This window comes from Stegostoma tigrinum, chromosome 8 (assembly GCF_030684315.1).
Source record: "Stegostoma tigrinum isolate sSteTig4 chromosome 8, sSteTig4.hap1, whole genome shotgun sequence".
Lineage (NCBI taxonomy): Eukaryota > Metazoa > Chordata > Chondrichthyes > Orectolobiformes > Stegostomatidae > Stegostoma > Stegostoma tigrinum.
In genome coordinates this window covers 45531692-45556925 of record NC_081361.1, presented here as the reverse complement: position 1 = coordinate 45556925, position 25234 = coordinate 45531692, and the positions used below count along the sequence as shown (strand labels likewise).

The 25234-nt window shown below is 43.0% G+C and overlaps 1 protein-coding gene across 2 annotated transcripts in view; it reads left to right on the top strand.

Moving 5' to 3' along the window:
* The window catches only part of nmnat2 (nicotinamide nucleotide adenylyltransferase 2), a 219349-nt gene that overhangs the window by 167434 nt on the left and 26681 nt on the right, over positions 1–25234 (top strand). For both annotated transcript variants that reach the window (XM_048539439.2, XM_048539440.2), the window contains exon 5: positions 23586–23709. In XM_048539439.2, the coding sequence (XP_048395396.1) occupies positions 23586–23709 (124 nt within the window). The remainder of the gene's footprint in view (positions 1–23585; positions 23710–25234) is intronic.

The following is a 25234-nucleotide window of genomic DNA, read 5'->3' as shown; positions in this document are numbered from 1 at the left end:
TCACGTTTGTCACATTCTTTCAGGTTTTAATGATCAGTGATTTTAAAATGCAAGTTGAAAATGAAGAACATCTTTACAATTTTTCCTGTCTCTTTGTTTCTCTCACTTGTGATCCAGCCATTTTTTCCCCTCTTTTCATTCTTTCTGTGCTCGTTTTGACAGAGAAGTCAATGAAGAAGTGACATTTACCCGGCCTAGTTTAAGCTTCTTCTCAATCCTTCAACCTGGTTGAGGAGATACATTGATGTTTGATCTATTCGATCAGGCTAGAAGTTACACAACACCAGGCTGTAGACCACGAGGTTTATTTGAAATCACAAGCTTTTGGAGCGTAGCCCCTTCGTCAGGTGAAGCGAAGAAAAGCACACAAGCACAGAATTTATAGGCAGAGACATAAATGGGCAGAGAGATCAAAAGATCAGACAAATGGTATGAGTGGAGTGTCAATAGGCTAAATAATAAATCTCTGCAGGTGATCAAAAGTGTCAGGCAGTGTGAGTAAAGTGTCAACAGCTGACTAGCAAGTGGAGGGGTGACCTATAATCCTATTAATTGAGACAGATATTGTAATTACAAATATTAGAAGTAAAATAGTGCTGGAGACAAACCAAGCAGCTGGAATAACATGATAATTCTAATAGTCACATGTGGAGGGTCTAACCAAAGTAACGAGTAATCATTTGGGGAAAACTTCAGCGGTCAAGGACATTCAGCCTCTGATCTTCGGGTAAGTATCCTCCAAGGCGGACTTAGAGATACACAACAACACAGAAATGCTGAGCAGAAACTGATAGCTAAGCTCTGTGCCCATGAGATAGCTTCAACTGTGATCTTGGGTTCATTCCACGCTACACGTAACCCCACCATACTGTTCTGTATTTGTAAAATCCTCCTTACTGTCCTATTTTAACACCATCACCTTCATAACTTGTTCTGATCTCTCCACATTAATTAATTTGTATGGTTTTGGATTATTTGTTCCTTTTTTAGGTCCTTGGCATGTGACTCTTTTACATATCATGTTATTTCAGTCATTTAGTTTGCCTCCAGCACTATTTTATTTCTATTTTTTGTAATTATAGTATCTGCCTCAATTAATAGGATTATAGGTCACCCCTCCACTTGCTATTCAGCTGTTGACACTTTACTCACACCGCCTGACACTATTGATCACCTGCAGAGACTTATTATTCAGACTATCAACACTCCACTCACACCATTTGTCTGATCTTTTGATCTCTCTGCCCATTGATGTCTCTGCCTATAAATTATGTGCCTGTGTGCTTTTCTTCTCTTCACCTGACAAAGGGGCTATGCTCAAAAAGCTTGTGATTTCAAATAAACCTGTTGGATTGTAACCTAGTATCGTGTGAGTTCTGACATTGCCCACTACAGTCCAGCACCAGCACCTCCACATCATGGCAATTCAATCAGGTCACAGGTGCCAATTTCCCTTGCTGCAACATTATCAGCTCACACTTGTAGCAACTTTCCATGCACAAAGCTTATAGCCTTGAATAAGATTAACTAATGGTAAATGACTTGGCTAAAGCAAATTATGCCTCATTGTTTTACATTCCCCTGAAGATTCAGTGTGAAACTTAACCATTCAATCTAGAAGGTGCCAAATTCAAACCCAGTCTGAGCTGAATTGGTTAATTTCAACTGAAGTAGTTTCATAAGATGCTGCATATATCCTTGGTAATGTTTGGCTTGGCGACATAAGGTCAGGTCAACGGTGTTGTGCGTGATCATTATCCAATGATCCTTGCTTGAGAATATGGTTGTATGATGGGAGTAAAACTGGAATTTCACATAATTTACACTTGAACAAGGCAAAAATCCCCACCATCTAGATTCATGCCTGAAGTACGACCTGGGGAAGGTTACCGAAGAACAGCTGGTATCTATGTAACTGTGTTCAGAAGGATGGCTGAAACAGGCATGTAGCCTTAAATGTGAATTAGAAGTTTAATATCTAATGGATGACCCCCTTTCAAACCTTACTCACTAATGAATGAAGTTGGTATTATGTCTGCTCATTTAGAATTCTTTAATGGCCTATGCCACCAATGTCAGGGTAATCATTATGGGGGTGATGGGGGGTGGTAGAAGGTGCGTCAGTAGATTAGTTGGGATGTGGAGGAGGGAGTTTGGGGATTGGGGTGATTGTCAAGTCAGGGTAGGGGGTAATTGTGAAAGTAATCAGGGAGTAGCCAAGGGTGGTTGGGAAGTTGGATTGGAGGGCTAATTGGGTTATTGGAGGTAGTCTGGGAAGACAGGGTATTTAGCATCAAGGAGGGAGATGTCAGAGCAGCTAGCCCAAGGGTGATTATCAGCAAGGTAGTAGCAGAAAGTTAGTAGGCAGGTCAGGAGGCTACTCAGGAGTGGAAGAGAGAGTTTGGGGTCTCAACACAATTGTTGGGCTGGTGAAGGGTAATTGAGGGATCAGGGAATTGTCAGGGGTTCTAAGGAGGAGGCGGGGCTTAGTGAAAGTGGCTTGGGCGAGGGTCAGTTCTGGAATTAAAAAGGAGTTTAATTTGTTTACCACTGCCTGAATATCTATTCAGGTAAATACCTCAGAACTGTCCAAAGTCTCCCAGTCCAGCTTAGAGTCAGAGACGTCTGTGGGGGTCCCAGCAAGCAGAGGAAGTGTCTGTCAGAAGTTCAGTCCTCAAAGACAGTTCTCATGGAGTGAGTACTCCACACTCATCTCTTGGGGCATACACTCAGTCTGTCATGACCTTGGAAACTGATGATCTGAGAAATGACTATTTTACATCTTTATCTATTTTGCCCCTCCATTTGCGGTGAAAGCCACATGCAAGTAAATCAAAGACCCTCCAATTGATAACAACGTCCTGCTTTGTAAGCTCCAACAGTAATAACATTTTACAATAAAACATCTGATGGTGGACAATTCAGAAACTAAACTCTGTTTGCCCTCTGAGTATTCCAGGTGTATCTCTCTAGACTGTTTGAGAAGTTGTAATCCGGAACACAGATTAATCATCTCTTTGAATGCCTTTCACTTTCAACTTTGTTAGAAATCAAAATCCTTCTGCCTTCAGGCATCAGAAAAATTAAAATGTTTCCAGAGTGATAGTTGTGACTGACAAATGACATATCAGAAAAAAATGTAACAAACCCTGAAAGGCAAACCTTCAGCTAAATATCAGTCACGCATCCTTAGTACTGGACAGCCCTGACAGGCTCTTGTGTATTCACTGGCTGTAGTTAGGAGTATCCAGCATACAGTACACTTACTGCAGTGGGTCTGATAGCTCAGAATAGGACAAGCATTGCTGATGACAGTGGAGCTATTTAATCTTTCATCCAGCTCAGCTTGGCGTTACAGATGTCGTGAGAAGACAGAGCTGTTCTCTTCAGTTGGTATATGAGTCTTATCCAATGTTGTAGCTTTCCTATATTGTACACAAGTGCAAGAGATTTTCTGGTGTTTCTCCAATTAAAATTAAACTACATTGATAAAGTACCAGAAAATAATTCATAAGAAAATTTTGCAATTCTATGTTTCAATGTATTATATATTTTCTCAATTTTTGGAATCTTCTTGTGCCTTGATCCATTACTAACTAGATTGAACTGCCTATTAACCTGCTGTCAAGGCTCTGTCAATGTTTGATATTTTTGACTTATTGCATCTGCTCTGCCATTTGATTACTCATGTCCTTTACTCCAATTTCTTGCCAAGCTCCCATAACCCACCACTTTCCTTGTCAATCAAAAATCTGTCTGGCTCTGTCTTAGATATATTCAGTGACTCCACAGTTCTCTGGAGAAGAAAATTCCAATCAGTAATGATCCTCAGAGAGAAGAGATTCCTCCCCATTTCTGCCTTAAATGGGACACTGGTTATTTTTAAACTGTGCCCCGTGGGAGGAAACACCTTGCCAGGATCTACCCAGTTAATCCTCCTCAGAATCAGATGTTTCAACAAGATGCCCTCTCATCCTTCTAAACCAAAATGAGCCCCATCACAAGACCAAAAGAGATAGGAACAGGAGTAGGCTATTTGGCCCCTCAGGCCTGCCCCACCATTCAATAGGATCATAGTGGATCTGGCATTCCTAGGTCCGCTATTTTCTGAACTATTTCCAAAGCAAGTTTATTCCTCAAGACCAAACCTATACACAGTGCTCCAGGCACAGTATCCCCTGTACAATTGTAGCAAGATTTCTGTATGTTTTTGCTTTATCCCCTTGCAATAAAAGCCAGCAATCCATTTGCCTTCTTAATTACTTGCCATAGTTGCATGCTAACATTTTGCACAAGAACACCTCAATCCATCTGCATTACAGCATTCTGCAGTTTCGCTTCATTTAAATAACATTCTCCTTTTCTATTATTTCCACTAAAGTAGCTAACGTCACATTTTCTCACATTGTACTGCATCACCATTTTTGCATCTGATCACTTCACCTCTTTATATCCCTTTGCAGATGTTTTTGCATCATCCTCATAACTTGCTTTCCTATTTACCACCTATCATCAGCAAATTTGGCTACATTGCAGGCCCCTATATCAATGTCATTAATGTAGACCATAAATAATTTCAGTCCCAGCATTGATCCTTATGACATCCCACTAGTTAGTTTGCCAATCAAAATGTTATATTTCTTTTCCAACTTTGTTTCCTTTTGTTAGACAATCCTTTATCATGCTAATACACTGCCATCACCAGGGCATCTCTACATGAGGCCTAGTGAATTTCCTGCTCTATCATCCCAATCTTGCTCCATTAACTGTCTACCCACCTCTGTGGAACCCCTCTCATCTGATGCCAGCTTGATTCTACCACTTGCCAAAAACCAGAAGATCTCATCACTGTCGGATATCCTGGAATGGACCAGCATTTCTGGTGCCCACCAGGCACACCTGGACAACCACTATCAGTTAGGAGCTGCCCTGCACAGTTCATGATATTTGCTCTGCACGTAGCAGAGAAGAGGAATTTGGCAGATTACTTTGTGAATCTTTGTCCTGGAGGTCCTTGTACATGAGGTGATGTGGAAGAGGGCCATCCTCTTGCCTATCAGAGCAGCCAGAGGAGACCATGTCACCTTGCCTGAGGCTACCACCCAGATCTATGCAGTCTCAGCCACCTGGAGAATGCCAGGCAGTGTAGGAAGAAGATCAGTGACCTTAGATAATGGGAACTGCAGATGCTAGAGAATCCGAGATAACAAAGTGTGGAGCTCGATGAACACAGCAGGCTTTTGTGCTCCTAAGATGCTGCTTGGCCTGCTGTGTTCATCCAGCTCCACACTTAGTTAGGTCAATGACCTTCTCAGCTTGCCAGCTTAAATGCTGCCAACTGCTCTTTGCTGCCACTTGTTAACTATCTCTGCCCCACCTCCCACCAGGCCTCATGCTCTACCATTTCCAGCGATGCATGTAATATCTCTCCTTATTCACTCTCACCCACATACCACAAACTCTTCATGCCCTCTGTACTGCCAAATCATGTTCTCAGGACAACTCACCATTTTTTTTCCTGGACTGCATCACCATTAGCATCTGTGCCATCTACTTGCATCTCAGTTTTCTTTCATTACAGAAGCATACTGCTCCTAAAGGGCAGAAAGAGCCAAGACAGATGGGGCACTGCCTGACATTCAGCTGCTCACCTCAGACATGGCCCCAAGTGGCTGATTGACCATGTTTGTAGATTGGTATTGGTGTTCATTTACAGTGCTGGGACACCCTGACTGAGCGCTGCCTCCCTTGAGCTGAGGCATGCTGACAATGATGATAATCTCCTTGTGCTAAACAATAAGGTGAGACAGGAGTAAGGTGAGCATGGCTGAAATAACTCCACACAGGCCGGTATCCTGTCACCAAGCTACCCTATATTGACATGTGGGAAGTCCTTAACTCATCAAAGACAACACCCAGAGTGAACGGAATGTCTGACACTCGTGTTTATATGTGTCAGCCGAGACTCCCTGATGGAATAAGAGTTCCCTGATGGGGCTCTCGTTCGAAGAGGTCAACCTGGCTGACCTTGTTACTATCACTACACTGGCAATGCACAAAAAGGCAAAGCAAAGTAAGGCATAGATAATGTGGCATTCCGATGTACTGAAAGGGAGTGAGCATTCAGAGAGCACACCCCTGAGATGCAGCCTGTTCCAGTCTGAAGGCTGGGTATATGCTCCTATGTGTTTGTGCCTTCCAGCAGTATTACAATGATAGTTCTGAGGAAGGACACGAAAAGTTAGCTCTGATTGTTTTCTTCACGGGTGCTGCCAGACCTGCTGAGCTTTTCCAGCGACTTCAGTTTTTGTTCCAGATTTACAGCATCCACATTTCTTTTGGTTTTTACAATGACAGTTGCTGCGGCAGACCGAGGTGCAGCCTCAAAGTACAAAAGCATATTGTAATTGGATCAGAGATGTACCACCATTTTATAGAGGACTAGCAAGTGTTCGATGCCAAGGTCCATGGACAGGGGCTGCATGTAGCCACCTACCAGTGGAGTGTACCCTGAGATGCAGGTATTGGTGCTCAAGATGGAGGTAATTAGGAGCAAGCAGTGAGCTGGTGTTGCCAGGCAGCTACTCCGACGTCCATGTTGAGATTTCTCAGCGTCTGGTTTGTTTTCAGCAGGTGGTAGGGGAGGAGTCTGACTGTTAGTAAGGTGAGGCCTGCAGTTAATTAGGCTGGCAGCAAACCATAATCCCCCTTCATCGCCATCTCACCACTGTCTCATGAGAATCTCATCTCAGTGTCCAAAGCATGATCAGAAACTGCAGCTAGTTATTCTCGATGTCACAAAGCACCTTGCTCAACCTCTCATACAATATCATCCGATTTCTCACCTTCACCCCTATAAGATTCCACCCGTGGTCTTTGTTATAATTGCTAGATAAGGAAAAGTAATATTCCCTTATATAGTGACCTATCATTGGATCTGCCATTAGTCTGCCATTGGATTTCATAATGAGGAAATAGATTTTATATGTATCATTATTTTCAATCATTATATTTTTTGTTTTAATATTCTTTCATCAATTACAAAGCACATATTTTATTTAAGTAAGTGGCATTGAGTAACTGCAATGGGGTTACCTTGATGAATTTCTTTTATTCTTACTCACAGAGACTTGTTAATTGCTTCACTTTGAATGCCCCTCTGGATATACTGCGTTCACAGGAAGACCACAGGAGTTGAGGATGAAGCTTTAATTTTTCCTCTCAGCTAATTTTCCCCAGCTACTTATTGCCTTGGGTTCTTCCCGTTGCAGTGAATTAATGCTTTCTTTGGCTTGCAGCTTATCTGATGTTCTAGCTGTTGGCAATGTGCTTCATGAAGAGTGATATTGCTGATGTGTTCTGGCAAAACACTTTGACATCCTTCTCTTTTTATAGCCCACCGGAAATTGGTTACTGTAAATAGAAGATTGCTGTAAAATGCTTGTTTCTTTTCATCTCACTCCCTCTTCAAAAGTTTAATTTAAGAAGCAGACTTCCCATGGCCATAGCCAGGCTGATATATTTCAAACAATCGGACAGACATTTTCTACCTTGACTCAGTCTTCTCTCCCCAGTCCAGTCCTTGCCCATCTGTGATTCCTCCGAGGCTTTACACCAGTTTCAAAGTTTCCAGTTTTTAGGCTCCAGCCACTTCCTTTTTACCATGGACATGTAATCCCTTTAACGTCAAACTCCCACCAGGAGGGTCTTAAGCCTCTCTGCTTTTTCCTGAACAAAGGCCTGAACCGTCCCCATGCACCACCACCCTCCTCCGCTTGGCCAAGCTCATCCTCATACTCAACAACTTATCTTTTAACTCCTCCCATTTTCTTCAGGTCAGAGGGGTTGCCATGGGTACCCGCTTGGGCCCCTAGTTATGCCTGTCTCTTCGTGGGGTAGGTGGAACATCCCTTGTTCCAATACTATTCCGACCCTCACCCTCAACTTTTTCTCTGATATATCAGTGCTGCTTCCCCCTAAGGTCCAGAATTGGAAAACTTCATTGATTTCACTTCCGATTTCCACCCTGCCCTCACTTTCACCTGGTTTATCTCTGACTCCTCCCTTCCCTTACTTGACATCACTGTTTCCATTTCTGGGGATAGACTGGCCACTAAAATTCACTATAAGCCCACTGACTCCCACAGCTGCCTGGACTATACATCCTCGTCCCCTGATTCCTGTAAAGACTCCATCCCATTCTGTCAGTTCCTCCGTCTCTATCACATATGTTCAGATGAGGCCAATTTCGACGAGGGAGCCTCTGTATTGAACACCTTCTTCCTCAACTGAGGATTCCCCAGCACCATTGTCAACAGGGCCCTCAACCGGGTCTGACCCATCTCTCGCAATTCCGCTCTCACCCCTTCTCTTCCCTCCTGCAATAGCGATATGATTCCCCTTGTTCTCACTTACCATCCCACCAGCATTCACATCCAGAAGATCATCAGACACCATTTCCGCCACCTCCAGAGAAATGCCACCACCAGACACATACTCCTGTCCCCTCCCTTGTCTGTCTTCTGCAGGGACCGTTTCCTATGGGACACACTGGCCCACTATTCCTTCACCCCAACACACCAACCCCCACCACGTCCCCCCATCCCCACAACAGCCCTACGGCACATTCCCCTGCAACTGTGCAAGGTGCAACACCCGCCCATTTACCTCTCTCTCTCCTCAGTATCCAAGGGTCCAAACATACCTTCCATGTGGAGCAACACTGCACCTGAACTTCCCAGAATCTAGTCTACTGCATTCGCTGTACACAATGTGGTCTCCTTTACATTTGGGAACCGAAGCATAGACTGGGTGACCACTTTGCAGATCATCTACGTTCTGCTCACAAAAAAGACCCTGAGCTTCCAGTTGCCAGTCACTTTAACACAACACCCTGTTCCCTGGCCAACATCTCTGTCTCTGGCTTGCTGCAGTGTTCCAGCAAAGCTCAGCACAAGCTGGAAGAACAACACCTCATTTTACGCTTGGGGACCCTGCAGCCCTCTGGACTTAATATCAAGTTCAATCATTTTAGCACCTAAACTCTCCCATGGCCTAGCCCCCTACCCCACACACCAGGCCCTGTTATCATATAGCCTGCCATTTTACACTACAGTCCACATTATCAGATATTCACCATTCTCGCCAGATCAATTCCTTTGTCTATCCAACTACGCTTCTCCTTCTCTGGGCTCCATCCTATTGTTTATTCCCTACCCCATCCCCCTCCCTATCTTCTACATTTAAACCAACATTCTCCGAGCTACCATCAGTTCTGAGGAAGGGTCACTGGACCTGAAATTTTAACCGGATCTCTAAATTTTTCTTCACAGATGCTGCCAGATCTACTAAGGTTTTACCAGCAACTTCTGATTTTGTATCTAACTTACAGTATCTGCAGTTCTTTCGGTTTTTAGACTTTTATTTACTTGAGTGTGGTATTTATCACGTTATTAATTACAATCTCATTATCTGCATTTCTTCCCAAGAATCTTAGTAGACTTTCAAATTCAGTGAATTTAGCGCAGACTGGAGTAATTTAGATTGTGATCTTCAATATATATCAATTTGGGGTTTAAAAGATTACTGGAGACAACATTCTAACATTTAAGCTCTTATGAGAATGTATAGTGTTTTTAGGTGGCATTTATATTGTATCTGAATTGTATCTTGGTTCAATTAGAAAAGCAATCACCATTGGAAGCAGCCAGAAATAGAAACTGGGATTCAAACAAGTATCATTATTGAAGCTACAGACAGTGGGACTCATTCAGTGAAGCCTAAAAGCAACAGAAATTATGTATTTAGGATGTCAATAGTGAGACTCAAGGGGAGAACTCATAAAAAGACAGGAATCCTCAATTTTGAAAAAATGCAAGGAAACCCTTCAGGTGGAATACAGAGAGCTACATTTTCAGAAGGAGAAAACACATAATACAGGTAAATGAGAGATACTGTCCAACTCATCTTGTATGTATAAAATAGAGGTCTGGTATGACCCAAGCATTCAGTTCCTGCAGAAGGTAGGTACTCTTGTCCAAGCTTTTGGTAAATGAACATTCATATCAATGGTTACCTCATTAATTTCAAGCTTGACAATGAGGTTATTATATGGGCAACTCCAAGATGTAAGAGGTATAACACTTCATATTAAAGGTATTCTACAAACAACCCTCAAATACTGTTAAGAATTCTCACCCCAAAGGCTAAATGCATATCTTATCCTCAGCTTGCTTCAAATGATTGATGGAGGCAAACTAGTCAAAGTCAAGAAAAAAAATTGGTCCAGGAACAATTAGTCATGTAATAGCAAGTCCAGGAATGGTTAATGAAGGAACAGTCAGGCTTGCAACAAAGGACCACCAGTAGTAGATGTTATCAGGTTCCGTAGACTCCTGATGGAACCCAGACAAAATACTTAACTGCATTGTGAGTAACTATGTCTGTGTAAGAAATTTATTTCATGCTGTAGGCAAGATGGAAGCTTACAACTATGCTGGGGGCAGAAATTTCTTTTCCAGTTCTCAACATTGAGAGAGTTCAGATTGCAGAGAACAGCATGGTTGGTGAGCAAACAGAACAGTGATGTAGTAAACGAGCTGTATACTTCATTTGAGTTCACTAGTGCATCTGGTGAAGATACAAGTTCAAATGGAGAATTTCATTTCCTTATCTTCCTAAGAAGAAGAATCCTCAGTAACAGTGACAGAGATCATATCAAGCAAGAACTCTTAAATAACATTACTGCAGAAGTGAAGGCAATGGTTTCATGAATACTGCAATCAGTGAGCTGAAGGAAAGCTAATTGACAAGTTAAAGTTAAGAACATGCTTCAACACAGATCAAGCGTCAGATTGAGAATAAAAAATCTGCTGAGATAGATTGAAAATCTGGTGCTTGCAGCCACACGGAAGCCATCATTGTAATGGAACAAGCAATTGCAGGGATCCAGGATTTAATTAGGAAGGAATTTCCTGGTTCAGTGATCAGGATACTGAAGAAAGGAATTGCCTGTTCCAATAGGATAGCCATCTTTGGCAAGGGGAATACATGAGATTTAAAATCCTACAAATGTTCTAATGGTGAAAGTACCTGTGTTAGCAGGGAGGATATCCTCTGTAAACAGAAGCCCAAGATATTAAAGGCCCACCATTTTAAAGGGACTTGCACACTGTCTGGAATAGAATCAAAATCAACAACCTACATATCTCCAAGTTTTTAGGTCAGAAGAGAATGCCAATTCGAGGAATAGTGAAACCTCAGATTGTCTGACCTTCTGAAATTAGAGACTTGGAGGAGGATAGGATAATGGTCAATCAGTTATCCACACAAAAGTTTACATCAAAAAAAAACTTCGGTGAGATATTGTATAAGTTTGCAAGGGTCTAAAAGGGTTACTTTTGAGACATGTCTTCACCAATGTCCCACCAGGATAGATTTGACATGGACCTGATGGAAGCAGGTTCAAATCTTGGAGGAGTAAGAGTTACCATCCAAGCCTTCTTATTCTCTGAAACAGTGTCGATCATATCAGTAATTAGTTAATGTCATGCAATAAACTATCATAAGACTAGCCAGTGGCTTTCATCTTCCACACCAGACCAAGTGAGTCTGTAGATCCCTCCCTAAAAAGATGATGGTGACAGGAAATCTCACCATTGACTAGCAATTCTGCAGCCCACCTCATACAACATGGTGATCAATGGTGAGGATCGTTCTTGCGAAGTTGCTATGTTATGATAACATCAACCTATTACAGCAATAAAAGCATCATTACATTCTCCAACTAAAATTCCTTCTCAAGTTGTAGTGCCACATTTTTATAGGTCAAGAAGGCCCAGTAAAAGTGAGCTCAATAATAGTCAACTGAAGGCCCACTTTCTCACTCCCAGGGCAACTAAGGATACATAATGTCCATATTACATGAAAATTTGTAAAAGTAGTCTTGTAGCCTCAATACAATGCCTTAAAAAGTGCAGATGTCTGTAAAGTAGAATAAAACATTGATTTCGTTAATCCTGACAGTGTTAAGCCTGAGCATTAGCCAGCTTACATTTCAAGCCACTCATAAAGAATTAATTGTTGGTTTTCATCTGAGCCCCGAATGATCAAATATCCTAAGATTCAAGACTCAAAGTTGACTCACAGCATTCTCCCTGAGGAAATGTATTTCTTCCTGGCTGGGAGAGAAACAGTATTCTTAATAAAGATTGATCATGTGTGGTTATTTGCCCACCCTGAAAGCTATAAGAAATTAGACATAAAATAAAGCACTTGAGAGGGAGTATTGGCCTGATGTCAAATCATGATTAACTTCTTGAAGATCTGCTGACAGAATTAGACATGTTGTTACTGTGCAAGGTTGAGAATGAACTCGATTCAGGTATTTAATGTATTGACAGATAGTTTTAAGGTCTGAGGACATAGACATAAATTTGAATAAATTTTGAGACAATTTTCTTCCATAATGAGAGGAGTCATTTTTGACAGGCACTGGACCCTCCCACATGATGTTGGAATGGACTCTGGGAAAAATACCATATGTCTTATCAAATAACTTTGTAAAAAATGAAGATAGGCCAATATCTTTCACAGTGATTTTGTAATCAGAAATATACATGTAAAAGTGAAGAAATATTTCACGGAACATCATAGTTCCCATCCATTTTAATTTATAAAGATACCTTAGTTTGGAAACAAACTGGAATGGTTAATGCAAGTAAGTAAGGTAGCATGGTGGCTCAGTGGTTAGCACTGCTGCCTTTTTGTGTCAGGGACCCAAGCTTGAGTCTAGCCTCAGGCAATTATTTGTGTGGAGTTTGTACATTCTCCCCAGATCTATGTGGATTTCCTCCCACAGCCCAAAGATGTGCAGGTTATGTGGATTGGCCATGCTAAGTTGTCTATTCTGTCCACAGATATGCAGGCTAGGTGGATTAGCCATGGGAAATGCAAGCTTACAGAGTTTGGGTGGGAGGGTCTTTGAAGAGTCTGTGTGGTATTGATGGGCTGAATGGACTGCTTTCACAGTAGTGGGGGGAATTCAATGGTTACATTTGATAGCTGAATCTTAATTTTTCTTGGCTAAGTGCAAGTTATGTTGAGTTTGTCGAGGCATATGTGCTGTGTGGCCCAGCTCTCACCATATTATAGTACACAGTATATTGCACACACATCCTACCCTATCCCGACAATGTCTCACATATCCACTTCAATCCCCATTTCTATCATTCTTGCTATTCACTAGAGATCCACTGAAAATCCTGCATCCTTTGCACCTGCACCATTTTTAAAAGCCTGTTGTGTACTCAGTCATGCACGGTCAGTCTAGATAACAAGCTGTAAAGCTGGATGAAAACAGCAAGCCAAGCAGCATCAGAGGAGCAGGAAAGCTGGCATTCTGGGCTTAGACCCTTCTTCAGAAAGGGTCATTTCTGAAGAAGGGTCTAGGCTGAAATCTTCAGCCTTCCTGCTCCTCTGCTTGGCCTGCTGTGTTCATCCAGCTCTACACCTTGTCATCTCAGATTCTCCAGCATCTGCAATTCCTACTATCTCCATCAGTGTAGAACTACCCAAAGGATTCTTCTTGCCCTGTTTTTCAGGCAGGGAACCTGGAGGTCCTATTGGACTGAATGAAGTAGATGTGGGGACTTCTTTTACCACCAGGACCAGCAGTGAGGGCCATGACACCAGACCATGCAAGTTAAGTGCCAGGTTACCACCTTCATAAAGCAGTCTCAGCCATCTCTAGAAGGTTAATGCCCTTGTCCAATTCACAAGTATACGTGCCACCATTTTTTCTCCTCACATTCTGTCTCTGCTGCGGCACCCACCTGCCAGCAAGGCTCATGCTCTACCATTCTCTCTAATACCTGTATTACCTGCCCTCACTCACTGTCACCTACCCTTACCCCTGACACCACTAATCCTCTGCTTTGCCTACTCACCCACTTAGGATACCGCCCCACCTATGCCAAAAGTAATGGCTGTGCAACCTACATTCATCTCCTTTAATACCTGCCTCTGTCACTCATTCCAGGAAGGAAACAGACTGCTGTGGGCCAATAAGACTCCAGCCGAGAGGCATGGGCTGTCCAACATTCAGCTCCTCATCCCTTTATATGAAGAGCACCTTGGCTTTGACCAGCCTAAGTGGCTGACTGCCCATTTCCAAACCCTGGACTGCTATCAAAGGGCTACCCTTGACTTACTCAGGGCCCCCTTGACTTGACTGAGGCCTGCTGACAGCCACAATGAACTTCTTTTCTTTGTGTCTGTGTTAAATGGCAAGCCAAGACAGGAATAATGTGAGATGCTGCGAGCATCTATTTAGGCTTAGATTGAGTGTGGACTACAATAGTGAGTGAAGAACTGGAGGTCCGGCTTGGTCCAGTCCATGAGCACACAGTATCCTGACAGCAACATTACAATGATGGCTGCTGGTGCAGTACTGAAGTGAATGAGACCCGTACTGTAAGTGGATTGGGGATGTGCAGTGAGGGTTCTTAGATGCTGGAACATGTCAGTTGCTGGTGACCATGGATAAGATGTGCAGTGCCCATGGAGCATGCCCTGAGATGTTGGTGCCTGGTGTCCACAGGGAGGTCCTTTGGATTGAAGCCATCAGATACTTGCCATGTCAATATTTCCTAACGTCTATCCTGTTCAGTTAGTTTGATAAAATGCCTTGCTGAATATTAATGGGGCAAATTGTGCCATTAATAAGGGGTTGAACATGCTGTAATCCCATTTAATTGACAACACACCTCATCCCTCAGTAAATACATAAAAGATAGAGCAAGATGCTCTCAACATCAGGATAGGCCTCACCAGACCTCCGGACCAATTCTGCCACAAATCCCATCATGACCCATGGCCACTTAGACCTCTGTCGGATTCTGTCCAATATTTTGGAGTTGTTACCTAATTTCATCAGTGGTCGTACAAGAATTTTCATCTTCCTCATCTTCAAAGTTTTCATTTTGTTTATTAATCTCCATAAGTTAGAAAAGAATCTTGGTTGTCAGTTGTATCTAATCTTTTGATATATGAAGATTAAATTTATTGAATTTTTATTTTAATCAGTGTTTTATTCTGCTTGTAATTTTACTGGCATTGGAATAGAAATAAGGCAAATAGACAAGGGAGTCCACAAATAACGATAAGAGAATTGGTGGAAATATTAACAATTTATTTGGCTGTAGTATTTACCAGCAAGATAGAACAGGACAACATAGCAGTGGATTTGTGATGAGTAATGAGGTAATTACATTTAAAATTAAAAAAAAAGAGGATTTGAATAAACCAGCAAACTCAGATAGGACCAAACTCCTGGTCCAGATGAATTGTATTCATCTTTTTTCAGATAATCTAGGGAGGTGATAAAAGCATTACAACACAGTTAGTCATTTTTAGAGAGGTGCAGTACCAGAAAACTGGCAGATAGCTAATGTAATTCCTATATTTAAGAAAAAGAAACAGGACAGGTACAGGCAATCATACTTTTGTAAAAAAAAACACATTATTACTGCATTGTTCTATTGAAGGAACAACACGTCATCTTCAATTACTTACTTTATAACACTCTGCGCTTCTCGTTCAGTGCAAAAGTTTAGGCCTTGAGCTCCAGGCACATTTTGATTCTTTTCTTTGCCATGCGCTGGTTTAGCTCTTTGTGTTTTATTTTAATTTTTCAAATGTTTTGCTTTCAGGCAGTTCATTATTCCACCGTTTACACTCATTCTTGACAATTGTTTTGTTTCTTCACCATTGTGACCCTCCTTTGCCTTTTAGTTCCGTGAAATGTATGTTATTTAATTTCCATCCTAGTCCAGACCTTGCCTTTTCTTCTTCAGGCCACTCATTGGTGAAAGCTGGATATCTACCTCCTCTGCCCATCAAGTGGCATGCCACTGGCTTCAATAGCTCGGCTACAAGAAATCACGTGAAAATGGGCTAACAGTTCTCAGTTTATATTCCTTTTTGTGAGAAAGTTTGCTGACTTGCCTCAGAAATAGATCAGTTTTTTTATCCGCAAGATTATTATTTGATATATTGAAACAATTTAACAACAAATATTTGCTGTTTGAATCCAATTCATGCCCAGTTAAGTTTTGACTTGTCAGCATAAATTTTGAATATATTTAAATCTCTCATTTGGCAACAAAGAATTTCTGATCTCAAAGTCACTTTTCTGATCAGCAGGCTTGTCTGAGTGTCTGTGCAATGTCTATGCAAGCTAAAATATTTTCCATATTATTTCATTCTTTTTGTCACTAACACTTTTTTCTCTGTATATGAATACTCTTTCTTTTCCTCCAGCATTAACTATTCTGTTTTTTTTTCTATTTTCTCTGCCAAGCTTAACACTTTATTTTCTTTTCTGTACTTTATCTTAACATTCTTCAGCCTAAATTTCCTTTTTTCATTTTTACCCCTTTCCTATCAGTTCAAAAAAATAAGGCTAGTTAAACCTTGGAGATTAACTAGAAAGTCAAGGCAGAGATCGGAGTTGGATAATCTTGTCTGTAGCATCACTACTTCACTTTTAATTTTGGGAATAACAGTACCCATTAAGAAAATTTGTTTTATTTTCTTACCTTCCCCTTGAACGGTCTGGCAAACTTGTTGGAGGTTAGTGAGAAACAGGCTCATATCCAAATTCTTTCTGATGTTTATAACTGATATACATTAGTGGATTAAAAAAAAACTCATTATTTACCATGGACTGAAATCAAATACTCCAAAGAGAAAATCTGCCTAATCTAGAGATGTGAGAGGGCAAACCAAAACACAAACCAGATGTGTTAAAACAGAAAAATCATACAGATTTGTGCCAACTAACTGAAGTTCTTTATATAGTCTAAAAAAATTAAGACCCTTATGGCAGGATGACAGAGAATACTTTTGTTGCTTAAATCCTCAATTCAGATCTAGGTGTGTGAAGTGATCCTTTACAACTTGTCCTTACAATATGTATAGTGTACAAGTTAGGATTTACTTTAATTTTGTATTAACCTCATGGAATTTACTACCCAATGCAGCTTCAAGAATTAGCTTTGGATTAATGAAGCCAGCAGGAACCGAACCTTCAGATTGTGAAAACAGTGGTTGTTAGTTCTTCAAAATCCACTTGGAATGTCATGTTCGTACTTTTAAGGTCAGATGAAATAGCTGGATTGAGCTTACAGCAGGTATGAGGTCTTCTGATCTGGGTGGCCATCATGAAGTATATAGTCTGCTCCTAATTTGAAGAATCTAATTCAAATAATCCGTAATTAGCTTTGAAATCTTGCAAAATATATCTTGTGTTAAATTTGTTTTGCTTTTACTTTGGTTAACAAAAACACCATACAGGAAAATGGAATTTGACAGTAGTTGATGAACAATCAATGATACTATCAGTCTTTACATCAAAAGAAAGTAGCACATGTGCAGGAAGCAACATGACTCCATACCCAGGCTCTGATTTAACACTGGATTAAAACCATGTAGTGTACACAGGGAAACCATTTCAAAAAGCTTAGTGTTGGTGCCACGTGGAGGCCAGTGTGAATTAAAAATGCTCAGCCAGTTTTTTTGTTCCTTTGGCACACTTTATCATAGGTTGTATGAATACAGATGCAATACGTGTTCAGGACAGTATGTGCATTTACATGGGTCTCTCCAGCCAGGCACAACTCTTCACCTACAATTTAACATAGACCTCACAGCCTGTTGTCACACTTCCAGCTCCTGCAATACAATTGCAGCTACATTGCTGCCAGTTATTTTCGGATGGATCCATTTTTTTAGGGACGGATTGTTATCACGTTAACAAGAGAACTAGCCCAGAATATCTACAGTAGAATGAAAGTCATCGACCTGAAATCTTAATTTTGTTCTCTCTTCAAGAGTGCAGTGACCTGCTTAGTATTTCCAGCATTTTTTATTTTTATTTCAGATTTCCAGTAACTGCAGTATTTGATTTTTATATCATTGTTAGAAAGCTTTGGTACAAGCTAACACATGTTCAACCTTTCCTCAAGGTATCACTGCACAGAATCAAAGGATTTATACCACTCTACATAGATCCAATTGAGCTTGTCTTCAAGAGGTGCAGACTATAAATAGCCTTACACACTTGTAATATCACGCCCCATGATGTTGCATATAGTAGTCTTGAAACAATAGAGAAAACAAATTGAATATGCTGCCTGCAGCCCCAAAGAATGTCTGTGTGTTAATTATGTACGACACTCCCTGGGCCCATTTTCCAGACCTCTGGAATATCCTGCCAGAAACTATGATGTAAGCAACATCTATGGCCAATTTAAAAGGGAAATGCATAGATGTGGCTTTTCAGAAACGGTACAAAACTAATTAGATAATTCTTTCAGGGAGTCGGTACAGATGAAATCAGCGAAAGGACTTCCTTTGGAATAAAAAATTCTCTGTTCTGAAATCGTTATACTGAATTCTGTTCTTCATCATTCTGTCAATGGGTACAACATTTAGATACAGAGTAGTTTTTGAGTCATGTCAATGAACCACACATAGTTTTCTTGCACACTGGGCTAGTAGATTTAACAATTGAGATACTGTAGAACTAAACTGCAAATTGATGACATAATAGGCTGAATTTTCCATGCCTCTGCTGGGTATTCTTTCTGCAATGGGAGCTGCAGGTGAAGAAGAGAGGTGCTGGGCTCATAAACGTTTTACCCCCCCACTCCCATAATAAGGTAGATAGATGAATGGTGGGAGTGGGCAGCTAAGTTTTGAAGAAAAGATTTTTAAAAACAGGAAGGAATGCAATACTGTCTTTGGGAGGAAGATGGTTTAGCTAAAGGTAACTGTGGTGAAACCTTTCATCGAGCAAAGGCAAGGAGTTTTCTATCATGCATTGATTTACTTCTGAGATACAGAAGCAGATCAAGGCCTATAGACAACTGCCTTTAGAAATTCAAGATAATAAAATGTGAGGCTGGATGAACACAGCAGGCCAAGCAGCATCTCAGGAGCACAAAAGCTGACGTTTCGGGTCTAGACCCTTCATCAGAGAGGTCTAGGCCCGAAACGTCAGCTTTTGTGCTCCTGAGATGCTGCTTGGCCTGCTGTGTTCATCCAGCCTCACATTTTATTATCTTGGAATTCTCCAGCATCTGCAGTTCCCATTATCTCTGCCTTTAGAAATTCTATTGTTTTGGATAGACATATTTTTGATACAAAGTTTTTATGCCTCATGAAAGCAATAGGATTGAACCTACTATCTTGACTGAACTTTGTACTGGCATTTGTACGGACCAAGAGCTGTATGTTTGAGGGGGTGCCTGTGATGGACTTCTGTTATTAATTAATTTGAACTTCACCTCTCATTCCAGATGGAGTTTGAATAATTCTGAAAGCACCATATTCCTACCCTGTTGATGAAGTAGAGAACTGTCCTGAAACTACCTGTACTGTAAAATGCTTCTATACGTGGTTATGAATAAAAGAGGGAAACAGTTTAACATGACATTGCTTCAATGGACAAATAATGTCATCCACCACCATGCCACTAATTTTAAAATCTTAATGTTCAAGAAAACAATGTACTTTTTTTACTTTTCAAATTGTCCCAATCTGTGAAGAAAGGTCATCATTTTTTTTAGTGTGTTTTCTTTGTGCGGCACGGTGGCTCAGTGGTTAGCACTGCAGCCTCACAGCGCCAGGGACCCGGGTTCGATTCCTGCCTCGGGCGACTGTCTGTGTGGAGTTTGCACATTCTCCCCGTGGCTGCGTGGGTTTCCTCCGGGTGCTCCGGTTTCCTCCCAAAGATGTGCGGGTTAGGTGGATTGGCCATGCTAAATTGCCTGTAGTTTTCAGGGGTGTGTGGGCTATTGGGGGATGTGTCTGGGTGGGATGCTTCAAGGGGCAGTGTGGACTTGTTGGGCCAAAGGGCCTGCTTCCTCACTGTAGGGAATCTAATCTAATCTAAACTCCAAAACCTCGATGAAGGCCTAAGACAGCGTCATGTATCACAAAGGCATAGGGAGTAATTTAGGGCATGATGTAATAGGAGGTAAGGAATTCCAGTTTTGAACTGGAAATATCTGTCAGCCTGGAAGACAGCGCATTCAATTTTGATCCCAATCAAGTGAGGATACGTGGGCAAGCGGGAAGCGCACGATGATTGCTATGATGATCCAAGAAACAGGAAGGACATTCAGAGGAGCAGTGACTATAGCAGTATTGATTTAACTCAAGATAGAAAGAAAGATTACAGGAAGAGCAAAGAGAGAGACAAAAACCGAGAAAGAGATCGCCTTTCTGGCAACGAGCTTTCCAGTGTCTAGCACCACTTCAATATTTAGTTGCTGTTTGTGGGATGATGCTATTGCAGAATTGCTACTCATTTAACTACTTGACAACTTATCACTGTGTTGCTACCATTGTGCTTTATATGAAGCCAATTTCAACGATTGGACAAAACACTGCTGCTATCATCTTATAGGGTCTGACAGGGATGCCTGAGATTGAATGGAGTTCGAGAACACATGAATTCAAAATGTTAAGTAAGGGTTAATTAGGTGAGAACCTGGTATATTAACATGTGGAGCAAGTAATCAGTGTCGTTGAGTTTGTGGCGTGCGAACTACAAGTAAAACTCTGACGAGAAGAGTATATATTGGGCTTTGTCTAATCAGCACTTTTAACCTCTGACCTTTAACAACACTACGAAGGAAAATTCTCCCTGAATCCAAGATAATAAAATGTGAGGCTGGATGAACACAGCAGGCCCAGCAGCATCTCAGGAGCACAAAAGCTGATGTTTCGGGCCTAGACCCTTCATCAGAGACGGGGATGGGGTGAGGGTTGTGGAATAAATAGGGAGAGATAGGGAGGCGGACCGAAGATGGAGAGAAAAGAAGATAGGTGGAGAGAGTATAGGTGGACAGGTAGGGAGGGGATAGGTCAGTCCAGGGAAGACGGACAGGTCAAGGAGGTGGGATGAGGTTAGTAGCTAGGAGGTGGAGGTGCGGCTTAGGGTCGGAGGAAGGGATGGGTGAGAGGAAGAACAGGTTAGGGAGGCAAAGACAGGTTGGACTGGTTTTGGGATGCAGTGGGTGGAGGGGAAGAGCTGGGCTGGTTGTGTGGCGCGGTGGGGGGAGGGGACGAACTGGGCTGGTTTTGGGATGCGGTGGGGAAAGGGGAGATTTTGAAGCTGGTGAAGTCCACATTGATACCATTGGGCTGCAGGGTTCCCAAGCGGAATATGAGTTGCTGTTCCTGCAACCTTCGGGTGGCATCATTGTGGCACTGCAGGAGGCCCATGATGGACATGCCATCTAAAGAATGGGAGGGGGAGTGGAAATGGTTTGCGAAGCCACACCAGGTACAATGGATGCAGTATACCACATTGGCACATGTGCAGGTGAACCTCTGCTTAATATGGAAAGTCATCTTGGGGCCTGGGATAGGGGTGAGGGAGGAGGTGTGGGGGCAAGTGTAGCATTTCCTGCGGTTGCAGGGGAAGGTGCCGGGTGTGGTGGGGTTGGAGGGCAGTGTGGAGCGAACAAGGGAGTCACGGAGAGTGTCCCTCTTCCGCACCTACACAGGCCCCAAACCCCACCTCTTCCTCCGTTACATTGATGACTGTATTGGCGCTGCCTCTTGCTCCCAAAAGGAGCTCGAACAGTTCATCGACTTCACTAACACCTTCCACCCTAACCTTCAGTTCACCTGGGCCATCTCCAGCACGTCCCTCACCTTTCTGGACCTCTCAGTCTCCATCTCAGGCAACCAGCTTGTAACTGATGTCCATTTCAAGCCCACCGAGTCCCACAGCTACCTAGAATACACCTCCTCCCACCCACCCGCCCTCCTGCAAAAATTCCATTCCCTATTCCCAATTCCTCCGCCTCCGCCGCATCTGCTCCCACGATGAGGCATTCCACTCCCGCACATCCCAGATGTCCAAGTTCTTCAAGGACCGCAACTTTCCCCCCACAGTGATCGAGAATGCCCTTGACCGCGTCTCCCGCATTTCCCGCAACATATCCCTCACACCCCGCCCCTGCCACAACCGCCCAAAGACGATCCCCCTCGTTCTCACAGACCACCCCACCAACCTCCGGATACAATGCATCATCCTCTGACACTTCCGCCATCTACAATCCGACCCCACCACCCAAGACATTTTTCCATCCCCATCCTTGTCTGCTTTCCGGAGAGACCACTCTCTCCGTGACTCCCTTGTTCGCTCCACACTGCCCTCCAACCCCACCACTCGCGGCACCTTCCCCTGCAACTGCAGGAAATGCTACACTTGCCCCCACACCTCCTCCCTCATCCCTATCCCAGGCCCCAAGATGACTTTCCATATTAAGCAGAGGTTCACCTGCACATCTGCCAATGTGTATCAATTGTACCCGGTGTGGCTTCCCCTACATTGGGGAAACCAAGCGGAGGCTTGGGGACCGCTTTGCAGAATACCTCCGCTCGGTTCGCAATAAACAACTGCACCTCCCAGTCGCAAACCATTTCCACTCCCCCTCCCATTCTTTAGATGACATGTCCATCATGGCCCCCTGCAGTGCCACAATGATGCCACCCGAAGGTTGCAGGAACAGCAACTCATATTCCGCTTGGGAACCCTGCAGCCCAATGGTATCAATGTGGACTTCACCAGCTTCAAAATCTCCCCTTCCCCCACTGCATCCCAAAACCAGCCCAGTTCGTCCCCTCCCCCCACTGCGCCACACAACCAGCCCAGCTCTTCCCCTCCACCTACTGCATCCCAAAACCAGTCCAATCTGTCTTTGTCTCCCTAACCTGTTCTTCCTCTCACCCATCCCTTCCTCCCACCCCAAGCCACACCTCCATTTCCTACCTACTAACCTCATCCCACCTCCTTGACCTGTCCGTCTTCCCTGGACTGACCTATCCCCTCCCTACCTCCCCACCTATACTCTCCTCTCCACCTATCTTCTTTTCTATCCATTTTCGGTCCGCCTCCCCCTCTCTCCCTATTTATTCCAGAACCTTCATCCCATCCCCGTCTTTGATGAAAAGTCTAGGCCCGAAACGTCAGCTTTTGTGCTCCTGAGATGCTGCTTGGCCTGCTGTGTTCATTCAGCTTCACACTTTATTATCTCGGATTGGCCCATGGTTTGCTAGGCCTTCCCTGAAACTGTACAGGTCCCTGGCCTGCTCTTCAGCTGACAGACAAGACTTCTGATGCCTAAATAATGAAATGTGAGGCTGGATGGACACTGCATGAATCTTCTGATGCCTAAATATGATTCTGCCCATTGTAAATACTATACTTAGACAATTGAGGTGAATCTTTGCAGCTTATTGCAAGAACAATAATTGCAATTCTACTTTTAAAGTAAAAATTAGTGAAAGTAAATCGGCAGTCAGCAGGAGTCGTGAAGTAATTTAACATTTAACTGAAGCGCTAATTGGAACAAATAAAACCAAAAAACTGTTTACTCATGGAAACTGTTGTCATCTGCTCGCAACTGAAGAAGCCAATTAGTGTCACTGAGAACAAACTCTGAAATGGTGGCTGATGTTAATAACCTGAGTCTTTTATAATCTGTTTCTGAACTTTCTCCTAGAGAGTGACGGGTTGTATTCTATCCAATGTAAACTCTCCAGCAACACCAGTAATTGGACAGCCGCAGAATGGAAGACGTTCCATCTATCAGAATTCCACAATCACAAATGAAAAACCCACTGCAGGTAGGTGTCAGCCGTGATATATTGGTGGCATAATTTGCGGGGGAGGGGGTGCGAGTGTGCGGTGGACTGAGAATACCTTATCAAGCATTGAGTCAATTTCAGCGTACACTCCTGCTTTTGGTGTTTATATGCGCAAATGGGCTGTTCAGCAAAAGCTGTGTAAATGCAGCAGAATAGTATTATTCCATTTTATTGGAAGTAGACTCTTTACATCTTATCTCAAGGCTCGGTGGACATATTCCATACCTGACATGTTATTGACCCACAAGAAGCAGGGCTGATTGAAGTTTCTTCGCCAGTTTGTTGTAAAATGAGCTAACCTCAATCAAGCAGGGGTTCAAGAACTTCATCGGAATAATGGATGTTGGGGTCATAGCCCAAGAATGCATAACAAGGCTTCAGAACTATATGGTGTTTAATTCACTGCATGTTACTGAATTCAAAAATCTTTCTCCCAGAGGAGGTTGTTTTTGGAACTGTGCGGACCCAGTGCATCATTTAGGTCTCATATTTTGGCAGAGCAGCACAGCTAAACCCTATCCCTTATTTACCTGGTGTTCACACATCCATCTTCATATTACTTGGATCATAAAACGTAACGGCTGCTCTTTTTATAAAAGCAGCTGCTGGGCTGACTTTTTAAAGTTGGTCACTTTGCAAAAGCCTTTCTTTCTGGCCAGGGCTCACCAATATGATGTGCACCTATCCATTCTATCCTTCAACCCGAGCTTTTCTTTGCTGTGTGACTATACGCTTCTGTTTCGGTGGAGTAGCATGTCTGCGTGTGGGCTCTTGCTTGAGGCTCAACCCCTCCCATTTGTTTTATTTCTTTTCTTCTTTTTTACTTCTGCTTTTTTTCTTTCATTATTTTTCATTTTGCTTTTCTTTTCTTTGGCGGGTTAGTTGGCAGCATCGGACCAGCAGCAGGAGCAGACCGTGCACTGAGTGGCAGTAGCCTCCCAGCAGTGGGAGGCAGTGGCAGATGCCACACCTCCAGTGATTGGAGGAGGCAGCACCAGCGGCGACAATGCACCTCCAGTGATTGGAGGAGGCAGCACCAGCGGCGACAATGCCCCTCCAGTGATTGGAGGCAGCAGAGGACAATTCAAGATGGTGGTGCTGTGTAGGTGACATCTCAGGTGTCAGCGGCTGAAGTGAAACTCCTAGCGCAGCCGAAACCTGGCCTGGCAGTGAAGCCAGCGACTCTGGCTTGCGGTCACAACAGGCCCAGAGTGGAGACTCCTGGTGGCACGGCAGGTGTGGGTTCAGCAAAGGACTGGTCAGCGGTGAGGTGGGCCTAGCAACAAAGAGGTGGCAACTCCTACATTAGTGGTGGCAAGGCACTGGAGGAGTGGTGGCAGCACAGATGTTGCTGGTGAGCTAACTGAGGGCTCAGGACCCTGGTAGAGGCAGCGGAATGAAGAATGACTCTCAGCCAGTTATATCTCTTACTCTTTTTTGTTCTTGAACTATTCAAAACAGTGCAGGATGTGGGGACAGTTGAAGCTTCTCACTGTATTTTACT